General features: G+C 36.3%; 1 protein-coding gene across 4 annotated transcripts in view; it reads left to right on the plus strand.

Annotated features, from left to right (window-relative positions):
* Nucleotides 1–27055, plus strand: part of TASP1 (taspase 1) — a 277276-nt gene that overhangs the window by 46742 nt on the left and 203479 nt on the right. For all 4 annotated transcript variants that reach the window (XR_009405434.1, XM_059406523.1, XM_059406522.1 and 1 more), the window contains exons 6-7: nt 1357–1441; nt 25736–25815. Coding sequence is in view for 3 of the 4 variants with exons in the window: in XM_059406523.1 (XP_059262506.1) it covers nt 1357–1441; nt 25736–25815 (165 nt within the window). In the remaining variant the exon portion in view is untranslated. The remainder of the gene's footprint in view (nt 1–1356; nt 1442–25735; nt 25816–27055) is intronic.

Here is a 27055-nt window from a genome sequence, read left to right on the forward strand (position 1 = left end):
ACCCAAGCGCCCAAGAAATGGTATCTTGAAGGGTGAATACCTCTTCATTTTGACCTCCAAAGTTTTCTTTTCCTGATGAATTTAAGAGTCAACTTGTCATACATCATAGAGATCCTTTTGAAGTTTTGATGCAGAATTTTTAGATTTAAATTTATAACTTAATTGACAGTTATCAAAGTCTTTAAGTATTAGATCATCATATACAGAGATATATTTTAAGAGGAAGTATGTAGATCTGAGCTTTTCCTTTATTCGGTATTTCATATGTTTTTTTGGTGGCATGTTTTTTGTTGTTTAGTTAGATAGTTTTGTTTTGAGTTAATATGGTGACCTTAATTTGAGTTTTAATACTCTTTTTATATCCCACTGCTGATTCATTGATTGATTGATATTTTTAATTTTTATTTTGGTACTGATGGTGTCCTGAGAGGCATCCATTGGTTAGTAGTTAAGCGTGTGGTCTCTGGCATTAGCTGCTTCTGTCAAAATCTCAGCACTATGATCTTGGGCAGGTGACTTAACCCTCTGTGTGGATATTTCCTCAGTACTATGAACCTCAAGGTTCATAAGTATACTTATATGATAGAGTTGAGAAGTCAATGAATTAATCTGATATATTTAAGGCTTTGGTATGGGGGTTAGTATATATTAGATACTGAGTTACTTTCACTGTCTTCAGTCATCATCACATTGCCTTATTTGTCATCATTGTAATCATGACTGTTTTTCACACTAATACTGTCCTAGTATTCCTCCCAGATAAGCATCCTCTTCTTGCTTTTCTTCACATTCTGTTTTCCCTCCTGGAAACAATCTGAACCATATTTTAGGTTACAGTCTTGTACATACTTGGCCTCTTCTCCCCACTCTTACTTGATTTGTAGGATATTCTCTTTATTCTGTCTCTCTTGTAGGCGAGATTGAAAAATTTTGGCCATTCATTCCCCCCCTCCCCCCACCACGGTAAACTTGAAGCTGTTTGTAATCATGTTTATTCTTTGGAAGAAATTCAGTTTTTGAAAGTAGATGCCTCATTTTCGGTATCTCTATTCTATTCTGAAATCTATTAACAAGGGACCTAACTTAAATATTAATTATTTCAAATTCAGTCTTTGTTGCTGTAGCATATGACAAAACATGAGAATGTATGTTTTATATTCTTCTCTCTACTGGATATTCATTTATTTGTTGATTTTATCCATATTATTCATGATAATTAAGCGTTTTCATTAGTATATATAAAAGAAGAGTTTTCTAAGATATTTAAAAGTTGTTTTATTGAAACATCCACAAAACTTAGTGGGAAACCTGAAGATATTTTTCTGACTTCATTTTCTGACAATTTTATTTTTATAGGAATCAAGAATCCAGTCTCAGTTGCAAACAGACTCTTGTGTGAAGGGCAGAAGGGCAAGCTCTCCGCTGGCCGAATTCCTCCCTGGTAACTGCTTTGTTCTGCCTGACTTTCCTTGGGTCTATTGTCTTTGGTGCATGTGGTGTTTGAAGGCTATTTTTATCCACAGAAGGCTGATGTTGGTTACACACCAGCAGTAGCTTGCCTTTGAGAGGAAGACACACTTTGTTCTATAATCTTGGAACATTTTGTACCCTTGATAGAGGTTCAGATGCAATAGAATAATACAGATTAAAGCAGGAAAGAGATCAGAATTAATTTTTGGTTTTGTAGTTGATTACAGAGATGTTTTTGCTGTTCCGAAGTGCACAGTTGGGATCTTTTGTTGTGAAACTTTTAAAGTGCAGAGTCCAAACTAATTTTAATTTTGAGATGATCTTAGAATAAAGTACTTAATTTTTCAGTTCTGGAGAAACACATTGTAATGTTAAGATTAGTAAGATTATGTTTTTCTCCAGCATTAATATACAATTTTCATTAAAAAAACTTTGAACTTTTCAAGTATTTATAAATTTAGAGAGAACATTGTAAGAGCCCTCATGAACCTGTCATCCAGCTCCAACAATTAACTGCTTTTGCCCTTTATCTATCTTACTCAGTCTCTTTTTCCTATAGTATTTTTTTAATTAAAAATAATTTTTAGAATTTATTTATTTATTGATTTTAAGCAATCTCCACACCCAGTTGGGGCTCAAACTCATGACCCTGAGATCAAGAGTCCCTCCGACTGAGCCAGCCTGGCACCCCTTTCCTATAGTATTTTAAAGGAAATCCTTGACATGATTTTTTTTTTTACCCTTAAATAATTTTGTAAATTGCCTGTATGTTTGCAAAATATGGCCATCATTCCACTAGCATGCCTAATAATAATAACAGATATGCTTCAGTGCCAGTGGTACTCAGTATATGTTCAGCATGCCCAGCTGTGAAGGTTACATTAATGTTCCATGTTGAAAGTTGTCACAACGGTACTATAAGATAATCACTTTGACTGTTATAATTTGAGGTCATAGAAAATAAATTAATATAGTTTTAAAAAGTCTTGAAACCTCTTATCCTAATATACTCAAGTAATTCATTTTAATCATATACTTGTCAGTTGTTTAATTGTAATACTAGAAAGGTTAATCTTAAAAATTTTTGAAGAAATACAATTTTTAATATTTGTGTCTTCAATCAGGAAGGATAAGGAGAAGCAAATCTGAAATTTTGAGATTGTTCATAATGTGTTTGATATCGATAACTTTACTTTTATAACTCTGAAAGTAGGAAAAGTGAATAAGAATTCTTATTTAGACTTTCCTCATAATTTGTGTTAAAGTCATGCTTTTTAACTGTTTTGAAGTCCACTAACCCCAAATTTGCTAAGTTTTGTTTAGAACATACATAGAGTCCTAGTGGATAAGACTTGTTTTTAGGGGAGTAATAGATGTAAAGAGATTATCTCTGGATTTATATTCTCTTCAGTGTTGAATTAAAATATGACTGTGTTCTTTTACCCATGTTTGCTATTGTACATAAAGCATAATTAACCCTAATTAAACCAATTAGAAGATACATGCCCAGTAGAGAGGGAACAAGGCAGTTGTTTTAGTTGACAAGGAAAATAGCATAAACCTTGTGTAAAGTATTTTAAAGTTTGCCTGCAAATCACCGTAATCCCATTCCCCACACTACTTATAGCATTTATCAAGCTGGTTCTCAAGTTTAGATGGAGGAACAAGTATACAACAATAGTGGACATTTTGAAACAGATCAGAGAGTTAGACTCATCTGATAGCTGTCCTGATACTTCAGAATACTATCATAATTAAAACAGGTTGATTTAGGTATAGGGATCTATATAAAAATATATATAGAAAATATTAGTATTTTATATAGGGATATATAGAAAAAAATCTGTAGGACCAAACAGGAAGTCTAGAAGCGGATCTAGTATAAAATTAAATTTAGTCTATCAAAGTATCATCTCGGGACACCAGAGTGGCTCAGTTGGTTAAGCAGCTGCCTTCCGCTCAGTTCATGATCCCAGCGTCCTGGAATCGAGTCCCGCATCAGGCTCCTTGCTCCGCAGAGAGCCTGCTTCTCCCTCTGCCACTCTGTCTGCCTGTGCGCGCTCTCTCTCCCTCTCTTTCTCTGACAAATAAATAAATAAAAATCTTAAAAAAAAAGTATCATCTCAAAGCATTGTGGGGAAAAATTATGGTGTATTAAATTATGTTGGGACAGCTGGCTATCTAGTGGATACAGGTTAATTTGAATTCTTGTGTCATGCTGTTCAAAAAAAAATTAAATTCAAACATGAAGGTAAAAAAGCACAATATAAAATTTTTAAGAAAAAATATGAGAGATTGTGTTTATGACTATGGGGTAGCAAAGACCTTATTAAGATGAAAAAATAAGGCTAAATATGGAAACATATGAGAAGTGAAAATGTATAGTTATTTACAACTGAAGATAACATGATCTGAATTCAGACATTATGGCTTTTGAAACTGAGAAAAATTATTTGCAGCATAGTAGCAAAAAAAAAAATTTGTAAACATAGTGTTTAAGAACCATAAAATACGGGATGCCTGGGTGGCTCAGTTGGTTTAGCCACTGCCTTCGGCTCAGGTCATGATCCCAGGGTCCTGGGATCGAATCCTACATCGGACTCCTTGCTCAGCAGGGAGCCTGCTTCTTTCTCTGCCTCTGCTTGCCGCTCTGCCTGCTTGTGTTCTCTCTCTCTCTCTCTGACAAATAAATAAATAAATAAAATCTTAAAAAAAGAAAAAAAAAGAACTGTAAAATATTAGTAAGACAAGACAACTTAAATTTTAAAAAATTGGTAAATGGTGCAAATAGGCACTTTATAGAAAGGAAAATATTGATGGTGTATAAATACACAAAAAGGGGCCCAACTCTAATTAAGGAATTGTGAATTAAAATGATAAGATGATATGTTTATTTCAAAGTAGCAAAATTAATAAAGACTAATGATACCCAGTGTTGAGATTGTGGAGAAACAGTTTCTTTGTATTACTAGTATTGGGAACGTAGACTGATATAACCAGTTGAGAGACATTTTGATATTATTTATTAATGTAAAAAATTGAACATGCACATGTTGTGTGCTCCAGCAGTTCTATCTTGGGATAGAACACCTTCACATGTACATAGGAAGACTTCTACAGCACAAGAAGGTTACAGCAACATTACTTGTGGTGTATAAAACTGTAAACAATCTAAATGTCCATCAATGGCTAAGTGAACTATTTTCTAGTCATATTATTAAATAATCTGCAGTATTAGAAAATGGAGAAGCATTTATATATAGTAAAATGGGTAGATCTGTATATCGTAGAGGAAAAAAATCAAATTGCCGTATGATACATTCAGTTTAATTTATTTTTTTAAAAAAAATACAAAATAATGCAATATTTATAACCAGGAATACTATTTCCCACCCTCCAGGTTGGGAAATAAGACATTATGAAGAGATTTGAAACTGTCTAGATGGAACCCTTTCTATTGTTATCCTTCCCGTTGTCCACACCCTTACACTTTTTCATGTGTCTGTTGGCCATTTGGATGTCTTTGCAGAAATGTCTGTTCATGTCTCTGCCCTTGCTCCTAGGTAACAGTTGTCCTGATTTTAAACTTCTCTTATTCCCATATATTCCTTCATAGTATTACAACATAGACAGTACTCTAGTTTTTTAAGGCTGTATATAGTATATATTTACAAAGAAGGTCTGGAAAGGTTATCAAACTTACTGTTGTTACTTCTGTGAAGGATGAAGGGAACAAGATGAAGCAGTTTTAAAGGGGACATGTGCAGTATATTTATATTTTACAAAGATAAAATACATGGGAAAAAGTGATGGCCATCTCTCCATTAAAATTATATCATATAGTGGTGCTAACCTTGTCTGAAACTAGCTGTTTCATTTCCTCATGTACATAGTTCTTGAGCTTAATTCTTTGTTTTCAGGTTGTTTTGACCATTTTAGCATTTTGCATTTCCATGTGAATTTTAGAATTAGCCTATTTCTAGAAATAGCCTGATGAAATTTTCATTAGGATTGCAACATGTCCATTTAATAAAGTCTCATTTAGCCTCTCTGACCAGTGTTTTATAGTTTTTCAGTTACAGGTCTTAAATAGCTTTTATCAAACTTATACTTAAGTATTTCATTCTCTCTTTTTTTTAAAAAAGATTTTTTTATTTGAGAGAGACAGTGAGCACATGAATGTGGGGAGGGGCAGGAGGAAAGGGAGAAACAGACTCCTTGCTGAGCCCATGCTCAGGAGCCTGATGCAGGATTTGATCTCAGGACCCTGAGATCATGACCTGAGCCAAAACCAAGAGTCAGCTGCTTAACTGACTGCACCACCCAGGCACCCCAAGTATTTCATTCTTTTTGATAGTATGATAAATTATATGTATAATATGTGTTAATTTCTAGTTGTTTATTGCCAATATAGAAATATGATTATTTTATTACATTGATATTCTTTCCTGGGAATTTGCTAAATTCATTTGTTTTATAGTATCTTTTTGTAGATTTTTAAAGATTTTCTACATAGACAATAATTTCTTTTGAGAATAAAAATTGTTTTATTTCTTCCTCTCTAATCTGGGCTCCTTTAATTAATTTCCTTTTCTTTATTACAGAGACTAGGAGCTCCAATGCTAGGTGGAGTAGAAATGTGAGAATGAAAAAAAATGTGAGAGTGGGTGTTTGTGCCTTGTTTGTGATCTTAGAGTAGAAGCGTTTGGTCTTTTACCCTTAAGTATGGTAGTTGCTGAAGGTTTATCATAGATATTCTTTTTTTTTTTTTTTTTAAAGATTTTATTTATTTATTTTACAGAGAGAAATCACAAGTAGATGGAGAGGCAGGCAGAGAGAGAGAGAGAAAGAGAGAGAGGGAAGCAGGCTCCCTGCTGAGCAGAGAGCCCGATGTGGGGCTCGATCCCAGGACCCTGAGATCATGACCTGAGCCGAAGGCAGCGGCTTAACCCACTGAGCCACCCAGGCGCCCCTATCATAGATATTCTTTATTATACTGAGAAAGTCCCCTTCTTACTGTTCTGAGAGTTTTTAGTAGGAATGAGTGTTGTACTTTCTCAAATGCCTTTCTGCATCTAATAAGATGGTGTTATAATTTTTCTATTTGGTCAGTCAGCAATTGGTTGATTTTCAACTATTAAAGCAACAATTGCTTTCCTGGGATAAATTCTACTTGGTCATTATGTATTATCCTTTTGATATATTGTCAGATCCAATTTGCTAAGATTTTGTAAAGAATTTTTGTATCTCATATATTATGAGATATATTGGTCTGCACTTTTCTTGTAATGTCTTTGTTTGGATTTACTTTGCATCTTGGATATGAAGGGAAATATACTTTATCAAATTTGGAAAATTTGTTGGCTATTAATTCTTCAGATATTTTTTCTGATTCCTCTTTCTATCCTTCAGGACTCCAATTGCATGTATATTTGACTTGTACTCCTACAGATCACTAGTAAATTATTTACTTTTTCCATTCATTTTTCTCTTTTGTTTTGTTTTGAATAATTTCCATTGCTGTTTTCAAGTTTATTATTAGATATTCTACAATATCTAATCACTTGTTAATCCCATCAACTTTATTTTTCATGTCTGACATTGTAGACATCTTCAGAAATTTGATTTTGTTGCCACTTAAAAAAGTGTCTTCTGTATATCTACTTAACATGCTTATTTGTTTGTTTATTTATTTATTTGGTAGGTCATTTATTTATTTACTTTTTATTAACAAGTATTATTTGTTTCAGGGGAACAGATCTGTGATTCATCAGTCTTACACAATTCACAGCACTCACCACAGCACATATCCTCTCCAGTGTCCTTCACTTCACTATCCCATCCCTCTCACTCTCCTCCACTCCAGCAATTGTTTGTTTCCTTAGATTAAGAATCTCTTATGGTTTGTCTCCCTCTTTGGTTTTGTCTTGTTTCATTTTTTCCTCCCTTCCCCTATGATGCTCTGTCTTGTTTCTCAAATTCATCAAATCAGTGAGATCATATGATAATTGTCTGTCTCTGATTGACTTAATTTCACTTAGTATAATACCCTATAGTTCCATCCATGTCATTGCAAATGGCAAGATTTTTTTTTTTTTTCCCTGATGGCTACATAATATTCCATTGTATATATACACCGCATCTTTGTTATCCATTCAGTTGTTGATGGACATCTAAGCTCTTTGCATAGTTTGGCTATTATGGACATTGCTGCTATAAACATTGGGGAGCACGTGCCCCTTTAGATCACTACATTTGTATTTTTGGGGTAAATACTAAGTAGTGCAATTGCTGGGTCATAGGGTATCTCTATTTTCAACTTTTTGAGGAACCTCCATACTGTTTTACAGAGTGGCTGCCCCAGCTTGCATTCCCACCAAAAATGAAGGAGGGTTCCCCTTTCTCTGCATCCTTGCCAACACCCGTCATTTCCCGACTTGCTAATTTTAGCCTGGTATGAGGTGGTATCTCACTGTGGTTTTAATTTGTATTTCCCTGATGCCGAGTGATGTGGAGCACTTTTTCATGTGTCTGTTGGCCATTTGGGTGTCTTTGCAGAAATGTCTGTTCTTGTCCTCTGCCCGTTTCTTGATTGGATTATTTGTTCTTTGGGTGTTGAGTTTGTAAGTTCTTTATGGATTTTGGATACTAGCCCTTTATCTAATACATCATTTGCAAATATCTTCTCCCATTTTGTCTGTTGTGTTTTGGTCTTGTTGACCGTTTCCTTTGCTGTGCAAAACCTTTTGATCTAGATGAAGTCCTAATAGTTCATTTTTGCCTTTGCTTCCCTTGTCTCTGATGATGTTTCTAGGAAGAAGTTGCTGCAGCTGAGGTTGAACAGGTTGCTGCCTGTGTTGTCCCCAAGGATTTTGATGGATTCCTGTTTCGAATTTAGGTCTTTCATCCATATTGAGTCTGTTTTTGTGGATGGTGTAAGGAAATGGTCCAGTTTCATTTTGCATGTGGCTGTCCAATTTTCCCAACACCATTTGTTGAAGAGATTGTCTTTTTGCTATTGGACATTCTTTCCTGCTTTGTTGAAGATCGGTCCATTTCTGGGCTCTCTATTCTGTTCCATTGATCTATGAGACTCTTTTACTGTTAGTACCATACTGTCTTAGTGATTGCAGCTTTGTAAACAGAGCTTGAAGTCTGGAATTGTGATGCCACCAGCTTTGCTTTTTCAACATTCCTTTGGCTGTTTGGGGTCTTTCTGGTTCCATATAAATTTTAGGATTATTTATCCCATGTTTTTGAAAAAAGTTGATGGTATTTTGGTAGGAATTGAATTAAATGTGTGGATTGCTCTAGGTAGCGTAGACATTTTCACAGTATTTGTTCTTTCAATCCACGAGTATGGAACATTTTTCCATTTCCTTGTGTCTTCCTCAACTTCTTCCGTGAGTATTCTGTAGTTTCCTGAGTACAGATTCTTTGCCTCATTGTTTAGATTTATTCCTAGGTATCTTATGGTTTGGGGTACAATTGTAAATTGGATTAACTGTTTAATTTCTCTTTCTTTGTCTTGTTATTAGTGTATAGAAATGCAGCTGATTTCTGTGTGTTGATTTTATATCCTGACACTTTACTGAATTCCTGTATGAGTTCTAGCAGTTTTAGAGTGAAATCTTTGGATTTTTCACATCAAGTATCATATCATCTGCAGAGTGAGAGCTTGACTTCTTCTTTGTTGATTCAGATGCATTTTATTTGTTTTTGTTGTCTGATTGCTGAGGCTAGGACTCCTAGTACTATCTTAATTAGCAGTGGTGATAGTGGACATCCTGCTCTGTTCTTGACATTAGGGGAAAAGCTCTCAGTTTTTTTCCCAGTTGAGAATGGTATTCACTGTGGGTTTTTCATAGATAGCTTTTTTGATACTGACATATGTTCCCTCTGTCCCTACACTGTGAAGAGTTTTGACCAAGAAAGGATGCTGTATTTTGTCAACTGCTTTTCTGCATCTATTGAGAGTATCATACGGTTTTTGTTCTTTCTTCTATTAATGTATTGTATCACATTGATTGATTTGTGGATGTTGAACCAACCTTGCAGCCCAGGAATAAATCCCACTTGGTCGTGGTGAGTAATCTTTTTAATGTACTGTTGGATCCTATTGGCTAATATTTTGGTGAGAATTTTTGCATCCTTTTTCACTGGGGATATTGGTCTGCAATTATCTTTTTTAATGGGATCTTTGACTGGTTTGGGGATCAAGGTAAGGTAGCCTCATAAAATGAGTTTGGAAGTTGTCCTTCCATTCCTTTTTTTTGGAACAGTTTCAGAAGAATAGGTATTAATTCTGCTTTAAATGTTTGGTAGAATTTCCCTGGGAAGCCATCTGGCCCTGGGCTCTTGTTTGTTGGGAGATTTTTGATTACTACAATTTTCTTATTGGTTATTGGTCTGTTTAGGTTTTCTTTTTCTTCCTGGTTTGGTTGGTAGTTTATACATCTCTAGGAATGCATCTGTTTCTTCCAGATTGTCTAATTTGCTGGCATATAGTTGTTCATAATATGTTCTTATAATTGTTTGTATTTCTTTGGTGTTGATTGTGATCTCTCTTCTTTCATTCATGATTTTATTAATTTGGGTCCTTTCTCTTTTCTTTCTGATAAGTCTGGCAAGGGGTTTATCACTCTTACTAAAAAGAACCAGCTTCTAGTTTCATTGGTATGTTCTACTGTTTTTTTGGTTTCTATTTTACTGATTTCTGCTCTGATCTTTATTATTTCTCTTCTCCTGCTGGGTTTAGGCTGTATTTGCTGTTCTTTCTCTAGTTCCTTTAGGTGTAGTGTTAGGTTGTGTATTTCAGACCCTTCTTGTTTCTTGAGAAAGGCTTGTATATATATTGCTACAGACTTTCCTCTTAGGACTGCCTCTACTGCATCCCAAGATATTGAACAGTTGTGTTTTCATTTTCATTTGTTCCTATGAAATTTTAAATTCTTCTTTTTATTCCTGGTTGACCCATTCATTCTTTAGGAGGATGCTCTTTAGCCTCCATGTATTTGAGTTGTTTCCAATTCTCCTCTTTGATTGAGTTCAAGTTTCAAAGCATTATGGTAGGAAAATATGCAGTCTTTGGGTACTGGTTGAGACCTGATTTGTGACCCAGATGTGATCTATTCTGGAGAGTGCTCCATGTGCGCTAGAGAAGAATGTGTATTCTATTGCTTTGGGAAGGAATGTTCTGAATATATCTGTGATGTCCATCTGGTCCAGTGTGTCATTTAAAGCCTTTATTTCCTTGTTGATCTTTTGCTCAGATGAACTGTCCGTTTCAGTGAGGGGAGTGTTAAAGTCCCCTACTATTATTATATTATTGTCGATGTGTTTCTTTGATTTTGTTATTAATTGGTTTATATAGTTGGCTACTCCGATGTTAGGGGCATAGATAATAAACGAAATAACATCTAAAGATGTTAGATATTGTTGGACAGATACTTTAAGTATGCTATAGTGCCCTTCCTCATCTCTTATTGTAGTCTTTGGTTTAAAATATAATTTGTCTGATATAAGGATTGCCACCCCAGTTTTCTTTTGATGTCCATTAGCATGGTAAATGGTTTTCCACCCCCTCACTTTAAATCTGGAGATGTCTTTGAGTTAAAATGAGTATTGCAGACAGCATATTGATGGGTCTTATTTTTTTATTTTTTTATTTTTATAATTTTTTATTTTTTATAAACATATATTTTTATCCCCAGGGGTATAGGTCTGTGAATCACCAGGTTTACACACTTCACAGCACTCACCAAAGCACATACCCTCCCCAATGTCCATAATCCCACCCCCTTCTTCCAAACTCCCTCCCCCCAGCAACCCTCAGTTTGTTTTGTGAGATTAAGAGTCATTTATGGTTTGTCTCCCTCCCAATCCCATCTTGTTTCATTGATTCTTCTCCTACCCACTTAAGCCCCCATGTTGCATCACCACTTCCTCATATCAGGGAGATCATATGATAGTTGTCTTTCTCTGCTTGACTTATTTCGCTAAGCGTGATACGCTCTGGTTCCATCCATGTTGTCGCAAATGGCAAGATTTCATTTCTTTTGATGGCTGCATAGTATTCCATTGTGTATATATACCACATCTTCTTGATCCATTCATCTGTTGATGGACAACTAGGTTCTTTCCATAGTTTGGCTATTGTGGACATTGCTGCTATAAACATTCGGGTGCATGTGCCCCTTTGGATCACCACATTTGTATCTTTAGGGTAAATACCCAGTAGTGCAATTGCTGGGTCATAGGGCAGTTCTATTTTCAACATTTTGAGGAACCTCCATGCTGTTTTCCAGAGTGGCTGCACCAGCTTGCATTCCCACCAACAGTGTAGGAGGGTTCCCCTTTCTCCGCATCCTCGCCAGCATCTGTCATTTCCTGACTTGTTGATTTTAGCCATTCTGACTGGTGTGAGGTGATATCTCATTGTGGTTTTGATTTGTATTTCCCTGATGCCGAGTGATATGGAGCACTTTTTCATGTGTCTGTTGGCCATCTGGATGTCTTCTTTGCAGAAATGTCTGTTCATGTCCTCTGCCCATTTCTTGATTGGATTATTTGTTCTTTGGGTGTTGAGTTTGCTAAGTTCTTTATAGATTCTGGGCACGAGTCCTTTATCTGATATGTTGTTTGCAAATATCTTCTCCCATTCTGTCAGTTGTCTTTTGATTTTGTTAACTGTTTCCTTTGCTGTGCAAAAGCTTTTGATCTTGATGAAATCCCAATAGTTCATTTTTGCCCTTGCTTCCCTTGCCTTTGGCGTTGTTCCTAGGAAGATGTTGCTGCGGCTGAGGTCAAAGAGGTTGCTGCCTGTGTTCTCCTCAAGGATTTTGATGGATTCCTTTCTCATATTGAGGTCCTTCATCCATTTTGAGTCTATTTTTGTGTGTGGTGTAAGGAAATGGTCCAATTTCATTTTTCTGCATGTGGCTGTCCAATTTTCCCAGCACCATTTATTGAAGAGGCTGTCTTTTTTCCATTGGACATTCTTTCCTGCTTTGTCGAAGATTAGTTGACTGTAGAGTTGAGGGTCTATTTCTGGGCTCTCTATTCTGTTCCATTGATCTATGTGTCTGTTTTTGTGCCAGTACCATGCTGTCTTGATGATGACAGCTTTGTAATAGAGCTTGAAGTCCGGAATTGTGATACCACCAACGTTGGCTTTCTTTTTCAATATCCCTTTGGCTATTCGAGGTCTTTTCTGGTTCCATATAAATTTTAGAATTATTTGTTCCATTTCTTTGAAAAAGATGGATGGTACTTTGATAGGAATTGCATTAAATGTGTAGATTGCTTTAGGTAGCATAGACATTTTCACAATATTTATTCTTCTAATCCAGGAGCATGGAACATTTTCCCATTTCTTTGTGTCTTCCTCAATTTCTTTCATGAGTATTTTATAGTTTTCTGAGTATAGATTCTGTGCCTCTTTGGTTAGGTTTATTCCTAGGTATCTTATGGTTTTGGGTGCAGTTGTAAATGGGATTGACTCCTTAATTTCTCTTTCTTCTGTCTTGCTGTTGGTATAGAGAAATGCAACTGATTTCTGTGCATTGATTTTATATCCTGGCACTTTACTGAATTTCCTGTATAAGTTCTAGCAGTTTTGGAGTGGAGTCTTTTGGGTTTTCCACATATAGTATCATATCATCTGCGAAGAGTGATAATTTGACTTCTTTGCCGATTTGGATGCCTTTAATTTCCTTTTGTTGTCTGATTGCTGAGGCTAGGACCTCTAGTACTATGTTGAATAGCAGTGGTGATAATGGACATCCCTGCCGTGTTCCTGACCTTAGCGGAAAAGCTTTCAGTTTTTCTCCATTGAGAATGATATTTGCAGTGGGTTTTCCATAGATGGCTTTGATGATATTGAGGTATGTGCCCTCTATCCCTACACTTTGAAAAGTTTTGATCAGGAAGGGATGCTGTACTTTGTCAAATGCTTTTTCAGCATCTATTGAGAGTATCATATGGTTCTGGTTCTTTCTTTTATTGATGTGTTGTATCACATTGAGTGATTTGCGGATGTTGAACCAACCTTGCAGCCCTGGAATAAATCCCACTTGGTCGTGGTGAATAATCCTTTTAATGTACTGTTGAATCCTCTTGGCTAGTATTTTGTTGAGTATTTTCGCATCTATATTGGTCTATAGCTCTGTTTTTTGATGGGATCCTTGTCTGGTTTTGGGATCAAGGTGATGCTGGCCTCATAAAATGAGTTTGGAAGTTTTCCTTCCATTTCTATTTTTTGGAACAGTTTCAGGAGAATAGGAATTAGTTCTTCTTTAAATGTTTGGTAGAATTCCCCCGGGAAGCCGTCTGGCCCTGGGCTTTTGTTTGTTTGGAGATTTTTAATGACTGTTTCAATCTCCTTACTGGTTATGGGTCTGTTCAGGCTTTCTATTTCTTCCTGGCTCAGTTGTGGTAGTTTATATGTTTCTAGGAATGCATCCATTTCTTCCAGATTGTCAAATTTATTGCCGTAGAGTTGCTCATAGTATGTTCTTATAATAGTTTGTATTTCTTTGGTGTTAGTTGTGATCTCTCCTCTTTCATTCATGATTTTATTTATTTGGGTCCTTTCTCTTTTCTTTTTGATAAGTCGGGCCAGGGGTTTATCAATTTTATTAATTCTTTCAAAGAACCAGCTCCTAGTTTCGTTGATTTGTTCTATTGTTTTTTTGGTTTCTATTTCATTGATTTCTGCTCTGATCTTTATGATTTCTCTTCTCCTGCTGGGCTTAGGGTTTCTTTCTTGTTCTTTCTCCAGCTCCTTTAGGTGTAGGGTTAGGTTGTGTACCTGAGACCTTTCTTGTTTCTTGAGAAAGGCTTGTACCGCTATATATTTTCCTCTCAGGACTGCCTTTGTTGTGTCCCACAGATTTTGAACCGTTGTATTTTCATTATCATTTGTTTCCATGATTTTTTTCAATTCTTCTTTAATTTCCCGGTTGACCCATTCATTCTTTAGAAGGATGCTGTTTAGTCTCCCTGTATTTGGGTTCTTTTCAAACTTCCTTTTGTGGTTGAGTTCTAGCTTTAGAGCATTGTGGTCTGAAAATATGCAGGGAATGATCCCAATCTTTTGATACCGGTTGAGTCCTGATTTAGGACCCAGGATGTGATCTATTCTGGAGAATGTTCCATGTGCACTATAGAAGAATGTGTATTCTGTTGCTTTGGGATGAAATGTTCTGAATATATCTGTGATGTCCATCTGGTCCAGTGTGTCGTTTAAGGCCTTTATTTCCTTGCTGATCTTTTGCTTGGATGATCTGTCCATTTCAGTGAGGGGAGTGTTAAAGTCCCCTACTATTATTGTATTATTGTTGATGTGTTTCTTTGATTTTGTTATTAATTGGTTTATATAGTTGGCTGCTCCCAATTTGGGGGCATAGATATTTAAAATTGTTAGATCTTCTTGTTGGACAGACCCTTTGAGTATGATATAGTGTCCTTCCTCATCTCTTATTATAGTCTTTGGCTTAAAATCTAATTGATCTTATATAAGGATTGCCACTCCTGCTTTCTTCTGATGTCCATTAGCATGGTAAATTCTTTTCCACCCCCTCACTTTAAATCTGTAGGTGTCTTCGGGCTTAAAATGAGTTTCTTGGAGGCAAGATATAGATGGGTTTTGTTTTTTTATCCATTCTGATACCCTGTGTCTTTTGACAGGGGCATTTAGCCCATTAACATTCAGGGTAACTATTGAGAGATATGAATTTAGTGCCATTGTATTGCCTGTAAGATGACTGTTACTGTATATGGTCTCTGTTCTTTTCTGATCTACCACTTGTAGGCTCTCTCTTTGCTTAGAGGACCCCTTTCAATATTTCCTGTAGAGCTGGTTTGGTGTTTGCAAATTCTTTCAGTTTTTGTTTGTCCTGGAAGCTTTTAATCTCTCCTTCTATTTTCAATAATAGCCTAGCTGGATATAGTATTCTTGGCTGCATGTTTTTCTCGTTTAGTGCTCTGAAAATATCATGCCAGCTCTTTCTGGCCTGCCAGGTCTCTGTGGATAAGTCAGCTGCCAATCTAATATTTTTACCATTGTATATTACAGACTTCTTTTCCCGGGCTGCTTTCAGGATTTTCTCTTTGTCACTGAGACTTGTAAATTTTACTATTAGGTGACGGGGTGTGGGCCTATTCTTATTGATTTTGAGGGGCGTTTTCTGAACCTCCTGAATTTTGATGCTCGTTCCCTTTGCCATATTGGGGAAATTCTCCCCAATAATTCTCTCCAGTATACCTTCTGCTCCCCTCTCTTTTTCTTCTTCTTCTGGAATCCCAATTATTCTAATGTTGTTTCGTCTTATGGTGTCACTTATCTCTCGAATTCTCCCCTCGTGGTCCAGTAGCTGTTTGTCCCTCTTTTGCTCAGCTTCTTTATTCTCAGTCCTTTGGTCTTCTATATCACTGATTCTTTCTTCTGCCTCATTTATCCTAGCAGTGAGAGCCTCCATTTTTGATTGCACCTCATTAATAGCTTTTTTGATTTCAACTTGGTTAGATTTTAGTTCTTCTATTTCTCCAGAATGGGCTTTTATATCTCTCGAGAGGGTTTCTCTAATATCTTCCATGCCTTTTTCAAGCCCGGCTAGAACCTTGAGAATTGTCATTCTGAACTCTAGATCTGACATATTACCAATGTCTGTATTGATTAGGTCCCTGGACTTCGGTTCTGCCTCTTGTTCTTTTTTCTGTGTTGAATTTTTCCGTCTTGTCATTTTGTCCAGATAAGAGTATATGAATGAGCAAGTAAAATACTAAAAGGGTGGCAACAACCCTAGGAAAATATGCTTTAACCAAATTAGAAGAGATCCCAAATCGTGAGGGGGGAGAAAGGGGATAAAAAGAGGTTCAAAAAGAAAGAAAGAAAAAAAAAAAGGAAAGAAAAGAATTAAAAAAAAAGAAAACAAATAAGAAAAATATAAAAAAGAAAAAATATATATATTAGATAAACTAGTTAAAAAACGTTAAAAAAAGAAAAAGGTAAAAGTTAAAAAAAAATTTAACCAGAAGGCGAGAAAAAAAAACAGAAAATGAAAAAGAAAAAAATTAAATTAACTGCAAGAGTAAAAAAAATCACAGGGAATAAGCCATGAGTTCCGTGCTTTGTTTTCTCCTCTTCTGGAATTCTGCTGCTCTCCTTGGTATTGAAACCGCACTCCTTGGTAGGTGAACTTGTTCTTGCCTGATTTCTTGTTGATCTTCTGGGGGGAGGGGCCTGTTGTAGTGATTCTCAAGTGTCTTTGCCCCAGGCGGAATTGCACTGCCCTTATCAGGGGCCGGGGTGAGTAATCTGCTCAGGTTTGCTTTCAGGAGCTTTTGTTCCCTGAGCGCTTTCCGTAGAGTTCCAGAGTTCTGGAGGACGGGGAATACAAATGGCGGTCTCCTGGTCTCCGGCCCGGAGGAGCCGAGAGCCCAGGGCCCCACTCCTCAGTGCGCCCTCAGAGAACAGCGCCCAGTTACTCCCGTCTGCCTGACCTCTGGCCGCGCTCCAAGCTCACCAATCCTGCGACCGGTTCAAGGTAACACCGAGCTGCGAGCTTACTGTCGGCTCTGTCTCTGTAGCCGGCTTTCCCGTTCCAATACCCGCAAGCTCTGTGACACTCAGACACCCCCGATCCTTCTGTGACCCTGTGGGACCTGAGGCCACGCTGACCCCGCGTGGGCTTCGCCCCGGTTTAGCCTCTGGAGCGATGTCCCTCAGCGGAACAGACTTTTAAAAGTCCTGATTTTGTGCGCGGTTGCTCCGCCGCTTGCCGGGAGCCGGCCCCTCCCCCCCGGGGTCTATCTTCCCGTCGCTTTGGATTCACTTCTCCGCCGGTCCTACCTTTCAGAAAGTGGTTGTTTTCCTATTTCCAGAATTGCTGTTCTTCTTCTCTTCGATCTGCTGATGGATTTTCAGGCGTTTGCAATCTTTAGATAAGCTATCTAGCTGATCTCCGGCTAGCTGAAGTAGTCTCAGCCTGCTACTTCTCCGCCATCTTGACTCTTCCTGGGTCTTATTTTTTTTTATGCATTCTGATACCCTCTGTCTTTTGATTGGGGCATTTAGCACATTTACATTCAGGGTAACTATTGAAAGATATGAATTTAGTGCCATTGTATTGCTTGTAAGGTGAATATTACTGTATATTGTCTCTGTTCCTTTCTGGTCTATGTTACTTTTAGGTTCTCTCGTTGCTTAGAGTACCCCTTTCAATGCTTTCTGTAGGTGGGGTTTGGTGTTTGCAATTTATTTTAGTTTTGTTTGTCCTGGAAACTTTTTATCTCTCCTTCTATTTTCAATGACAGCCTAGCTGGATATAGTATTCTTGGCTGCATATTTTTCTTGTGTAGTGCTCTGAATATATCATGCCAGTCCTTTTTGGTCTGACAGGTCTCTGTGTCTAGGTCTACTGCCAATCTCATATTTCTACCATTGTATGCTATAGAACTCTTGTCCCAAGCTGCTTTCAGGATTTTGTCTTTGTCTCTGAGACTTGTAAGTTTTGCTATTAGATGATGAGGTGTTGACCTATTTTTATTGACTTTGAGAGAGGTTCTCTGCCTCCTGGATTTTGATGTCTGTTTCCTTCCCCCCAATTATGGAAGTTGTCTATTATAATTTGCTCCAATGTACCTCCTGCGCCCCCCCACCCACCCTTCTTCTGGGATCCCAGTTCATCTAATGTTGTTTCATCTTATGCTATCACTTATCTCTTGAATTCTCCCCTTGGGATCCAATAGTTGTTCATCTCTCTTTTTCCTAGCTTTTTTATTCTCCATCATTTGGTCTTCTGTATCACTTATTCTCTTTTCTGTCTCATTTATGCTAGCAGTAAGAGCTTCCATTTTTGATTGCGCTTCATTAATAGCCTTTTTGATTTTGACTTGGTTAGATTTTAGTTCTTTTATTTCTCCAGAAAGGGGTTCTCTAGTATCTTCTGTGTTTTTTCTAGCCCAGCTATTATTTATTTATTTTTTTAAAAGATTTTATTTATTTATTTGACAGAGAGAGATCACAAGTAGGCAGAGAGGCAGGCAGAGAGAGAGAGGAGGAAGCAGACTCCCCTCTGAGCAGAGAGCCCGACGCGGGGCTCAATCCCAGGACCCTGGGATCATGACCTGAGCCGAAGTCAGAGGCTTTAATCCACTGAGCCACCCAGGCACCCCCAAGCTATTATCTTTATAATTGTCATTCTGAACTCTATTTCCAACATCTGACTAATGTCCGTATTGATTAGGTCCAACATGTTTATGTTTATTTTTATTTTTATTATTAATTAATTAATTAATTTGTCAGAGAGAGTGAGTTAGAGAGCAAACACAAGCAGGGGGAGTGGCAGGCAGAGGGAGAAACAGCCTCCCCACTGAGCAAGGACACCAGTGTGGGATGTGATCTCTAGACCCTATGATTGTGACCCGAGCCAAAGGCAGACTCCTCAACCAACCAAGTGTCCCTAACATATTTAATTTTTCCTGTAGCTTCTTGAACATATGAATTGATTTGTAATAATTATCATATCTTTATTTACTAATTTACTGTCATCTTTGTCATTTCTGAGTTTTCATTTGAAATATTTTCTCTTCTTTATTGGCTGCATTTCCTTGCTTCTTTGCATGCTTTGTAATTTTTTATTGCATAGAGGTTTTGTGAGTTTTACCTTATTTGGTGCCAGATCTTTTAAAACTTTAATAAATATTTTTGAGCTTTATTCTAGGGTTTGATTATTTAGAGACAGGTTCATCCTTTCAAATCTTCTTTATACTTTGTTACATGCGACTAAAGAAGCATTTAGCCTTGAGCTAATTTTGCTTTGCTATTGGGTAAAACTCTTCTGTATACTGTAACAAATGTATTTAGAATGAGGTTTCTTATTTTGATGGGAACAGGAGCTGACCTGCTCCTATCCCTTTGTGAACTTGGAGCTTTTTTTCCTCTAAAACTTTTGTGGTATTATTTCCCAGATTTTGGGTGATTTCCTATTACACATACACTGATCTCTATTCAGCTGAAGTAGTCTGACTACTTCATATGCACAGGGGACTGTGCAGATGTTAGAGTTCTTTTTCTGTGCAACTCTCTCATCTTGGGTACTCTGCCCTGTGAACCCTAGCTGTCTGGGCTTTTCCAGATGGCAAGGTCTTTCTCTTCAACTAAGAAGCTGCTGTGCTGTGCGTTGGAACCCCTCTAGGCAGAAGGCTGGGTCCCTCAAGAGTTTACCTGTTTTGTTTCCTTTCTCTCAAGGATCACTGCCCTTATGTTGCCTACTGAAAACTGTTTTTCCTATATTTTGTCTGATTTTCAAAACAGTATCTTCAGACAAGAGTGTAAATTTGTTCCCTGTTATTCCATTTTGTCCAGAAGCAGAAAACTTCCTCGAAGTTTATTGTATACCTGCAGTAATTGAGAATAAAATTCCTTGAGTGTCCTAAATCAACAAAACCAAATTTATAATTTTTTACCTTGAGCTTATTTTCATATTACCCTAATATGTCCAGTTATCTAATTTCTGTAAGGGTAATAGCTAACATTTATTATGTTTGTACACTATATCAGGCACTGTTTTATATGTTTTGCATGCATTAACTCATAAAAATTACACAGTGATTCAAGACACATTTTGCAGGTAATGAAACTGAGTCCCTTACTTGACCACTTTTAAGCTATTAGAAAATTTGGGAGTCCTTTCATATCACATTAGAAGCAGCAGATTAGAAGTAAAGGGAAAATGGAATCCTTTTATAATAATGAGAAGTAACTGTTTATACCCATTCAATTATTCATTCACTTCCCCTTCACTCAGCAAATATTTATTACTCATTTTCTGTGAGCCAGGCATAAAGGTACAAAAAGTGTCAAAAGCAGATGGAACACTTAGAAATCTTGGTCCTGTGGTGTTATCTATCAAGACTTTTTGGAGACAGCAATGTATTACATACAATAGGTGTTTCTAAGAAGTGTTTAAATAAAAAATTCATTTATCTGCATACCTTAGTTTTTGGTTAGAGCCACCATGATGTGTTGTATTGTTTAAGTATTTGTGTTTGGTCAGATTTATGGAGTATTTGGTGTCTTTATAAACTGATGGGACTACCATCATAAACTGTGTCACATTTACCCATTTCTTTATTTTATTTATAAAAAGTGTAGCTTGAATCTTTTTCCATTATGATAGGGAGGGTACAGCTTTGATAGGCATTATTATTTAGAACAGGAATTGGCAAACTATGGGCCAAATCTGTTCTGCTGTTTGCTTTTGTAAATGAAGTTTAATTGGGACACAGCCATATCCATTTGTGTATGTATCATCTATGGCTTGTGCCCTGCAAAGGCCAAATAGAGTTATTGCAAAAGAAACATTGTGGTTACAAAGCCGTCTTATTTGCTATCTGGCCCTTTACAGAAAAACTTTGTGCTGACTCCTAATATAGAAGTTATAATTTCTGTAAATTATGTTTCTTTTGATGAAAAAGGGAGAGCTAGACAAACATTATTTTATGTTTAGTATAAATTAAACCTTAAGGTGCTCATTAGACCCTAGGATTTTTTTCAGAAGCAAATTTAGTTTTTGGTACATTATTTATTTTAAAGTACTATTTAATCTATTATATTTCATAAATTAACTCAAACTTGTACTACTTTTGTTGTATGAATGTGAAAAGACAATTAAAAAAAAGAAAAGACAATTCAAAATGCAAGATTAAAAGAAATGTAAGAGATCTATTAACTAATCATAAGATAGAGATTTAGATGGATTCCTGTTTAAACCAAAGTTTAAAAATAAAAATAACAATAGTAGAAAAAATTTTATAAGACAGCCAGAGAAATGTGAACATTGATGAGATCTATTTCAATTCTAAAGATGGTTCATCTTTTTATATGTCAATTGCTTAGCCTGAGGTTCTGTTTTTTAAAAAAATCATTTTTAATTTTATTTGTTTATTTATTTTTAAAGATTATTTATTTATTTGTTAGAGAAAGAGAAAGAGAGAGAAAGAGCACACAAGCAGGGGGAGCTGCAGGCAGAGGGAGAAGCAGGCTTCCCACCGAGCAAGGACTCTGATGTGGAACTTGATCCCAGGATCATGAGCTGAGCCACAGGCAGATGTTTATGGACTGAGCCACGCAGGTGTCCAAAAAGTAACTTTTTAGATGTAAAAAAGTTCAAATTAAAAAAAAAAAAATTAAAGGGTGCCTGGGTGGCTCAGTGGGTTAAGCCGTTGCCTTCGGCTCAGGTCATGATCTCAGGGTTCTGGGATCGAGTCCCACGTCGGGCTCTCTGCTCAGCAGGGGGCCTGCTTCCCTTCCTCTCTCTCTGCCTGCCTCTCTGCCTACTTGTGATCTCTGTCAAATAAATAAATAAAATCTTAAAAAAAAATAAATAAAAATTTAAAGCATCAAATAAATAAATAAAAATCTTAAAAAAAAAAAGAATTGTTAAATTCTGATTATTTAATTTGGTTGGTATGTTATTTCTAAATACAGCAAGTTCCCCTTTATTTGCACATTATAAGTCTGTAAGCTTTAAGTGATCAGTAGTACTAATTTGTCTTTCCTCAATTTTTTATATTTATGATGAATAAGGAAGCGATAGGTAAAATAGAAATCAGTTTTTTTTTTAAAAGATTTATTTATTTGAGAGAGAGAGAGAATGAGAGAAAGAGAGAGCATCAGAGGAGAGAGGTCAGCAGGAGAAGCAGACTCCCTGCTGAGCAGGGAGCCTGATGCAGGACTCGATCCTGGGACTCTAGGATCATGACCTGAGCCGAAGGCAGTCGCTTAACCAACTGAGCCACCCAGGTGCCCTAGAAATCAGTTTTTAAGTCCAAAGAAGCAGCTCTCATTTTCTCTTGTGTCTTTATCATCCAGAATAATGTATTTTGATTATTGGGATCCCTGAGCTTTCTTGAGAGCTTTCTAAATCACAGAATGAGACATTTTTAGACTAATTATGGAGTCATGATTCCTTGAAAATGGGTGATTGCCATCCATGAGGTTGCAGTTCACATCTCATATTTGGCCAAATAACTCTTTCTGGGAAACTTGGCTGTGCTAGTGTTTGCTGCAGCAAACAAGAAGCAATGGCCTGTTGAAGGTTTCAATAACCCCATCTCAGGGCTGCCCTCAGTAGAGTGTCATTGCTTTTTGTTTTACATCATGTTGGACTTGTTTTTTTTGTTTTTTTTTTTTTTAAGATTTTATTTATTTGTCAGAGACAGAGGGAGAGAGAGCGAGCGAGCACAGGCAGACTGAGAGGCAGGCAGAGGCAGAGGGAGAAGCAGGCTCTCTGCTGAGCAAGGAGCCTGATGTGGGACTCGATCCCAGGACCCTGGGATCATGACCTGAGCCGAAGGCAGCTGCTTAACCAACTGAGCCACCCAGGCGTCCCTGGACTTGTTTTAATGTAAATTAAATTGGGTATAACACAAGGAAAATGTTGTCCCTTAAGGAATATTGACAGGGCCACCCTAGTTTATTATTATTTGTTTAATATCTTGCCTATGTTTATTTGATGCTTAGTATGCTATAGGCACTGTCACATATGCTTGGATATGTCAGTGAAAAAAGATTCCCATTCTTATGACACTTACAGTTTCTTTGGGGAAGGTAGAAGTAAACAAGAGGCATAATATGTAAATTATAAAGTGTCTAGTATGTTAGAAGATAGAAAAAAGAAAAACGTGGAAAGAGCAAAATGGCAGGGATTGAGAGTCCTGAGTAGGTAGTTGGGTATATTTTTACATAGGTCTCATTAAGGGGACACTTTTGAGCAGTTGAGGAAACTTGCCGCTTGGGAAAAAAGGATGAGACTGATAGAGGGAACATTCAGGGTGAAGGCCTTGAGACTAGTAGTCCCCTTGGCATATTTGTGTTTTGGGGAGGCTGGAGTAAAGTAAGCCAGGGAGCAAGAAGACTAAGAGATGAAGTAAGGAGGGAGCGGGAAGGATCACATCACTTAGGATTTTCATTCAAACTCCAGGATTGTGCAGATTTTGAAAAGAGGAATGTCATTGTCTGACTTATGTTTTACAAGGAAGTCGGTGGCTAGTGAGCATAGACTGGGGCAGGGAGCAAAAAGCAAGGCGTACGTGAAAGTAATGAGTCCATTGCAACAGTTCAGGTAACAGATGATGGCGGTTTAGACAAAGGTGGTAGCAGGAGAGGAGGTGAGAAGTGGTCACCTTCTGGATATATTACAAAGGTAGAGTCGATGGGATTTCCTAACTTGAATGAGACAAAATTTCTAAGTTTTCTCCTTGGAGAGTCATTAAGACTGTGACAAATGTGAATGATACTGCATTTAATGTTCTAGAAAGTGATTTTTTGGGCATGTTAGTATCATGTAGCTTTTCAGAATTTAAAAAATGATTTCAAAAGCACTTATATGCCATTTTGTGTGATTATTAACTACTAGAGAGGTAGTTTTTGATAGGAAGAAAAGGTCAGATATTCAATATTCTTATCCATAAGATGGGAACCATATAGTCAAATTCCCATGAATATTGTAAAATGCCTCAACTATTTTAAAAACTTGCATAGCAGCCAATGGCAAATTAATTTAATTTAAAAGCAATGTCTTTAAGAAATGAAAACTAAAACTAAAAATATTTTATTTTAACAAAGATTTTATTTATTTAGTTGACAGAGAGAAACATAGCAAGAGAGGGAACACAAGCAGGGGGAATGGGAGAAGCAGACTTCCCACTGAGCAGGGAGCCTGATGAGGGGTTGGATCCAAGGACCCTGTGATCATGACCTGAACCGAAGGCAGATGCTTAATGAATGAGCCCCCCAGACCCCCAAAACTAAAAATATTTTGTAAAACGCCATTAATTCCTGATACTGGGATTGGACCCAAGATGACCAATGGGCATGCTAAGATTTAGCTTCAAAATTCTGTTCTGATCATTTAATATACTACTTCAGCATATCTTTTACATCTTCACATGAAGAGAAGTTATTTCTTATATTACATTCCTTTTCTAGAAGAAGGAAGTGCTAAAAATGCCATCAGGATGGCTCAACTCGTATTCAAGTTTCTATTTCAGTTTTTCTTCCATTTGAACTTTATATGATGGCTTTTCTTTTCATTTTCTATGTGGTTTCATTTGATGGAGGAATAGGACAAACTATTTTCTACTTTCAGAATCCTTTAGAATTAAACAAAAATAGAAGTTTGAAGGGGTAAAGTTGTTTATTCTTGTTGGCCCTCTCTTTTTTCAGTGCCTCCTACCTTTATGTATATTGGAAAAATAGTTATTGGACTTCACTATTTAGTTTCTCACTAGAACTATTGGATGTGTTTGAGTGGCTCCTTAGATTTTGTTTTCCAGTCTGTCACTGGTCTTATTAACAAATGAATCTAAAGACTTCAATGTGCATTACTTTGAGTTTTAGTGTTGGGATGATTAGAAGAACAGAAACAAAAAATAGAGATCAGAAAACTAATGAGCAGGCATAAACAAGTTCAAGGAAATCTATTACTAGCTGGTTCAGATCTTTAAGAAGTTGGCTATGGAAGGAGATGAAGTGATTGATTATTATGGTAACTGCTTGCTGTTACTGTGTTAGGGAATGAATGGAGTGGTTAATTATCCTGAATGCTATTTGAAATCTTTGAAAATAAGTTTTTTACAGTTAGCGAACAGTATCCTTTTATTTACTTCTTTATGTTAAAACTTGAAGTTTAGGGCTTAAAAAATTACTTTTGGTACACACCATAGTACTTACCATAGTAGAAATGATTTAAGGGTCATATATATAGGTCATTTGTATATTTTTGGGGTATCACGTCTTGCAAATGTAAGTACATCTCATTGTTTTGGGGCATCTCTAGATGTACCCACTCATTTTGAGTAGACCCAGTTGTTATAGTAGGCAAGATCACCAAATCTGAAAACGTTTACTGAAACTTTAATTCTTAACCTTATTAAATAGATCTTGTGGCCATAGTGATCCAAGATAAATCTTAATATTTTCCACTGGGAAATCAACCATTTACTTCTTGTGTTGAATTTTGCCAACTTTTAGTTGTTGGTTATTGCAAATGAAATTGTACCACTTTCAATTGTAAAATTTCTAACTTGGAGAAAATTTTAAAATTTGGGACATATGGCCATATTATTATTTTGAGGTAAACCTACAATTATATCTCTGTGCCAGACATTTTTTCAGTTGCCTTACATGATTTATATTTATTGAATTTGTAGGAGAAGATGATACTGAATTTTTAAAAGAATAATTTTCTGTTATTAGCTTTTTAGTTGGAGAAGGAGCCTACAGATGGGCAGTAGATCACGGAATACCCTCTTGCCCTCCTAACATCATGACAACAAGTGAGTAAAAATTTTTCAAAATTAAGCTGTATTAGCATATGTACCTGGAAGTGTTACATTGCTTTAATCCACATAGTACTCTGATATATAAAAAAGGAAGCTTATATGTTGAACTATTTAGAGTTAAAGTTATTTGATTTTAAGGTACTTTTATATTCCTGAGGATCCCCCCATTCTTATGGTTTTATAGAAGTATTGCTAAAGGATCCCTTTTAGGTTACTTAAAATAATTACTAACAGTAAAACCTTAATACTACCCCCTCAGAGAGAGAGAAGAAAGCACAGGTCAACATTTATCCATCTTTGACCTGAGGAAGGCCTTTCTAGGGACAAGTGCAAGAGAATAAAGAACAAAAGTGTTACTATGTAAGAGTTAAGACTGAAAAAAACCCCACTTACCATAAATATGACAAAGTATACATATCTTTAATCTATGAAAAGTATATTAAATTAAAAACCACACAAATAATACCCCAAATGAAAAATGATCAAAAGTCGTAAATAGATAATAGAACATAACTAATTGGGAAATGCAAATGAGTACATGTTAAATTTGTTCCCTCCTAATTTGTGAGAGTTAAAAATACTGTATCACTGCTCATAGGTGTGTGATGAAACGAATATAATACATTGTAGGTACAAATATAAGTTAGCAGAAATTTTGGAGGACAGCTAAGTAATATAGAGCAAAGCCTTAAACTTATTCTGCTTGTAAGAACTTGACATTAGAAATATAGACAAAAATTTATATAGTTCTCAGTAAGCATTATTAAGAATGTCAAAAATTTTGGAAAAATCTTATATCCAACAGGGAGGAATGTAAGTAAATTGTCATATGATGAAATGTTATGTAGTAACTAGAAATTGTTATCAAGAACTACTGTCTGATCATGATTAACTCTAATGACTTTAAAAAATGAAAAATGAGTTATAAATATATATATGTGAATGTGTTTTATATGTCTATTTGAAAAATGAAATCATAGCTACTAATATTTATGCCTAAAAGACAAATATTGAAAACATATACTACTTGTTTTTTAAGTTAAATTTTAGTTTTTTGTCATAGTTACCTATGAGTATAAATAATCTTGAAAATACGGGGAATCATTCAATCCAAGGAAACCAAGTTGTATTCAAAAGAAATGATTATATATCATAGCAGGTATATAATAAGGATCTTTTTTTTTTTTAAGATTTTGTTTATTTGACAGAAAGAGAGAGAGAGAAAGAGCGAGCG

This window comes from Mustela nigripes, chromosome 7 (assembly GCF_022355385.1).
Source record: "Mustela nigripes isolate SB6536 chromosome 7, MUSNIG.SB6536, whole genome shotgun sequence".
In the NCBI taxonomy this organism is placed as follows: Eukaryota; Metazoa; Chordata; class Mammalia; order Carnivora; family Mustelidae; genus Mustela; species Mustela nigripes.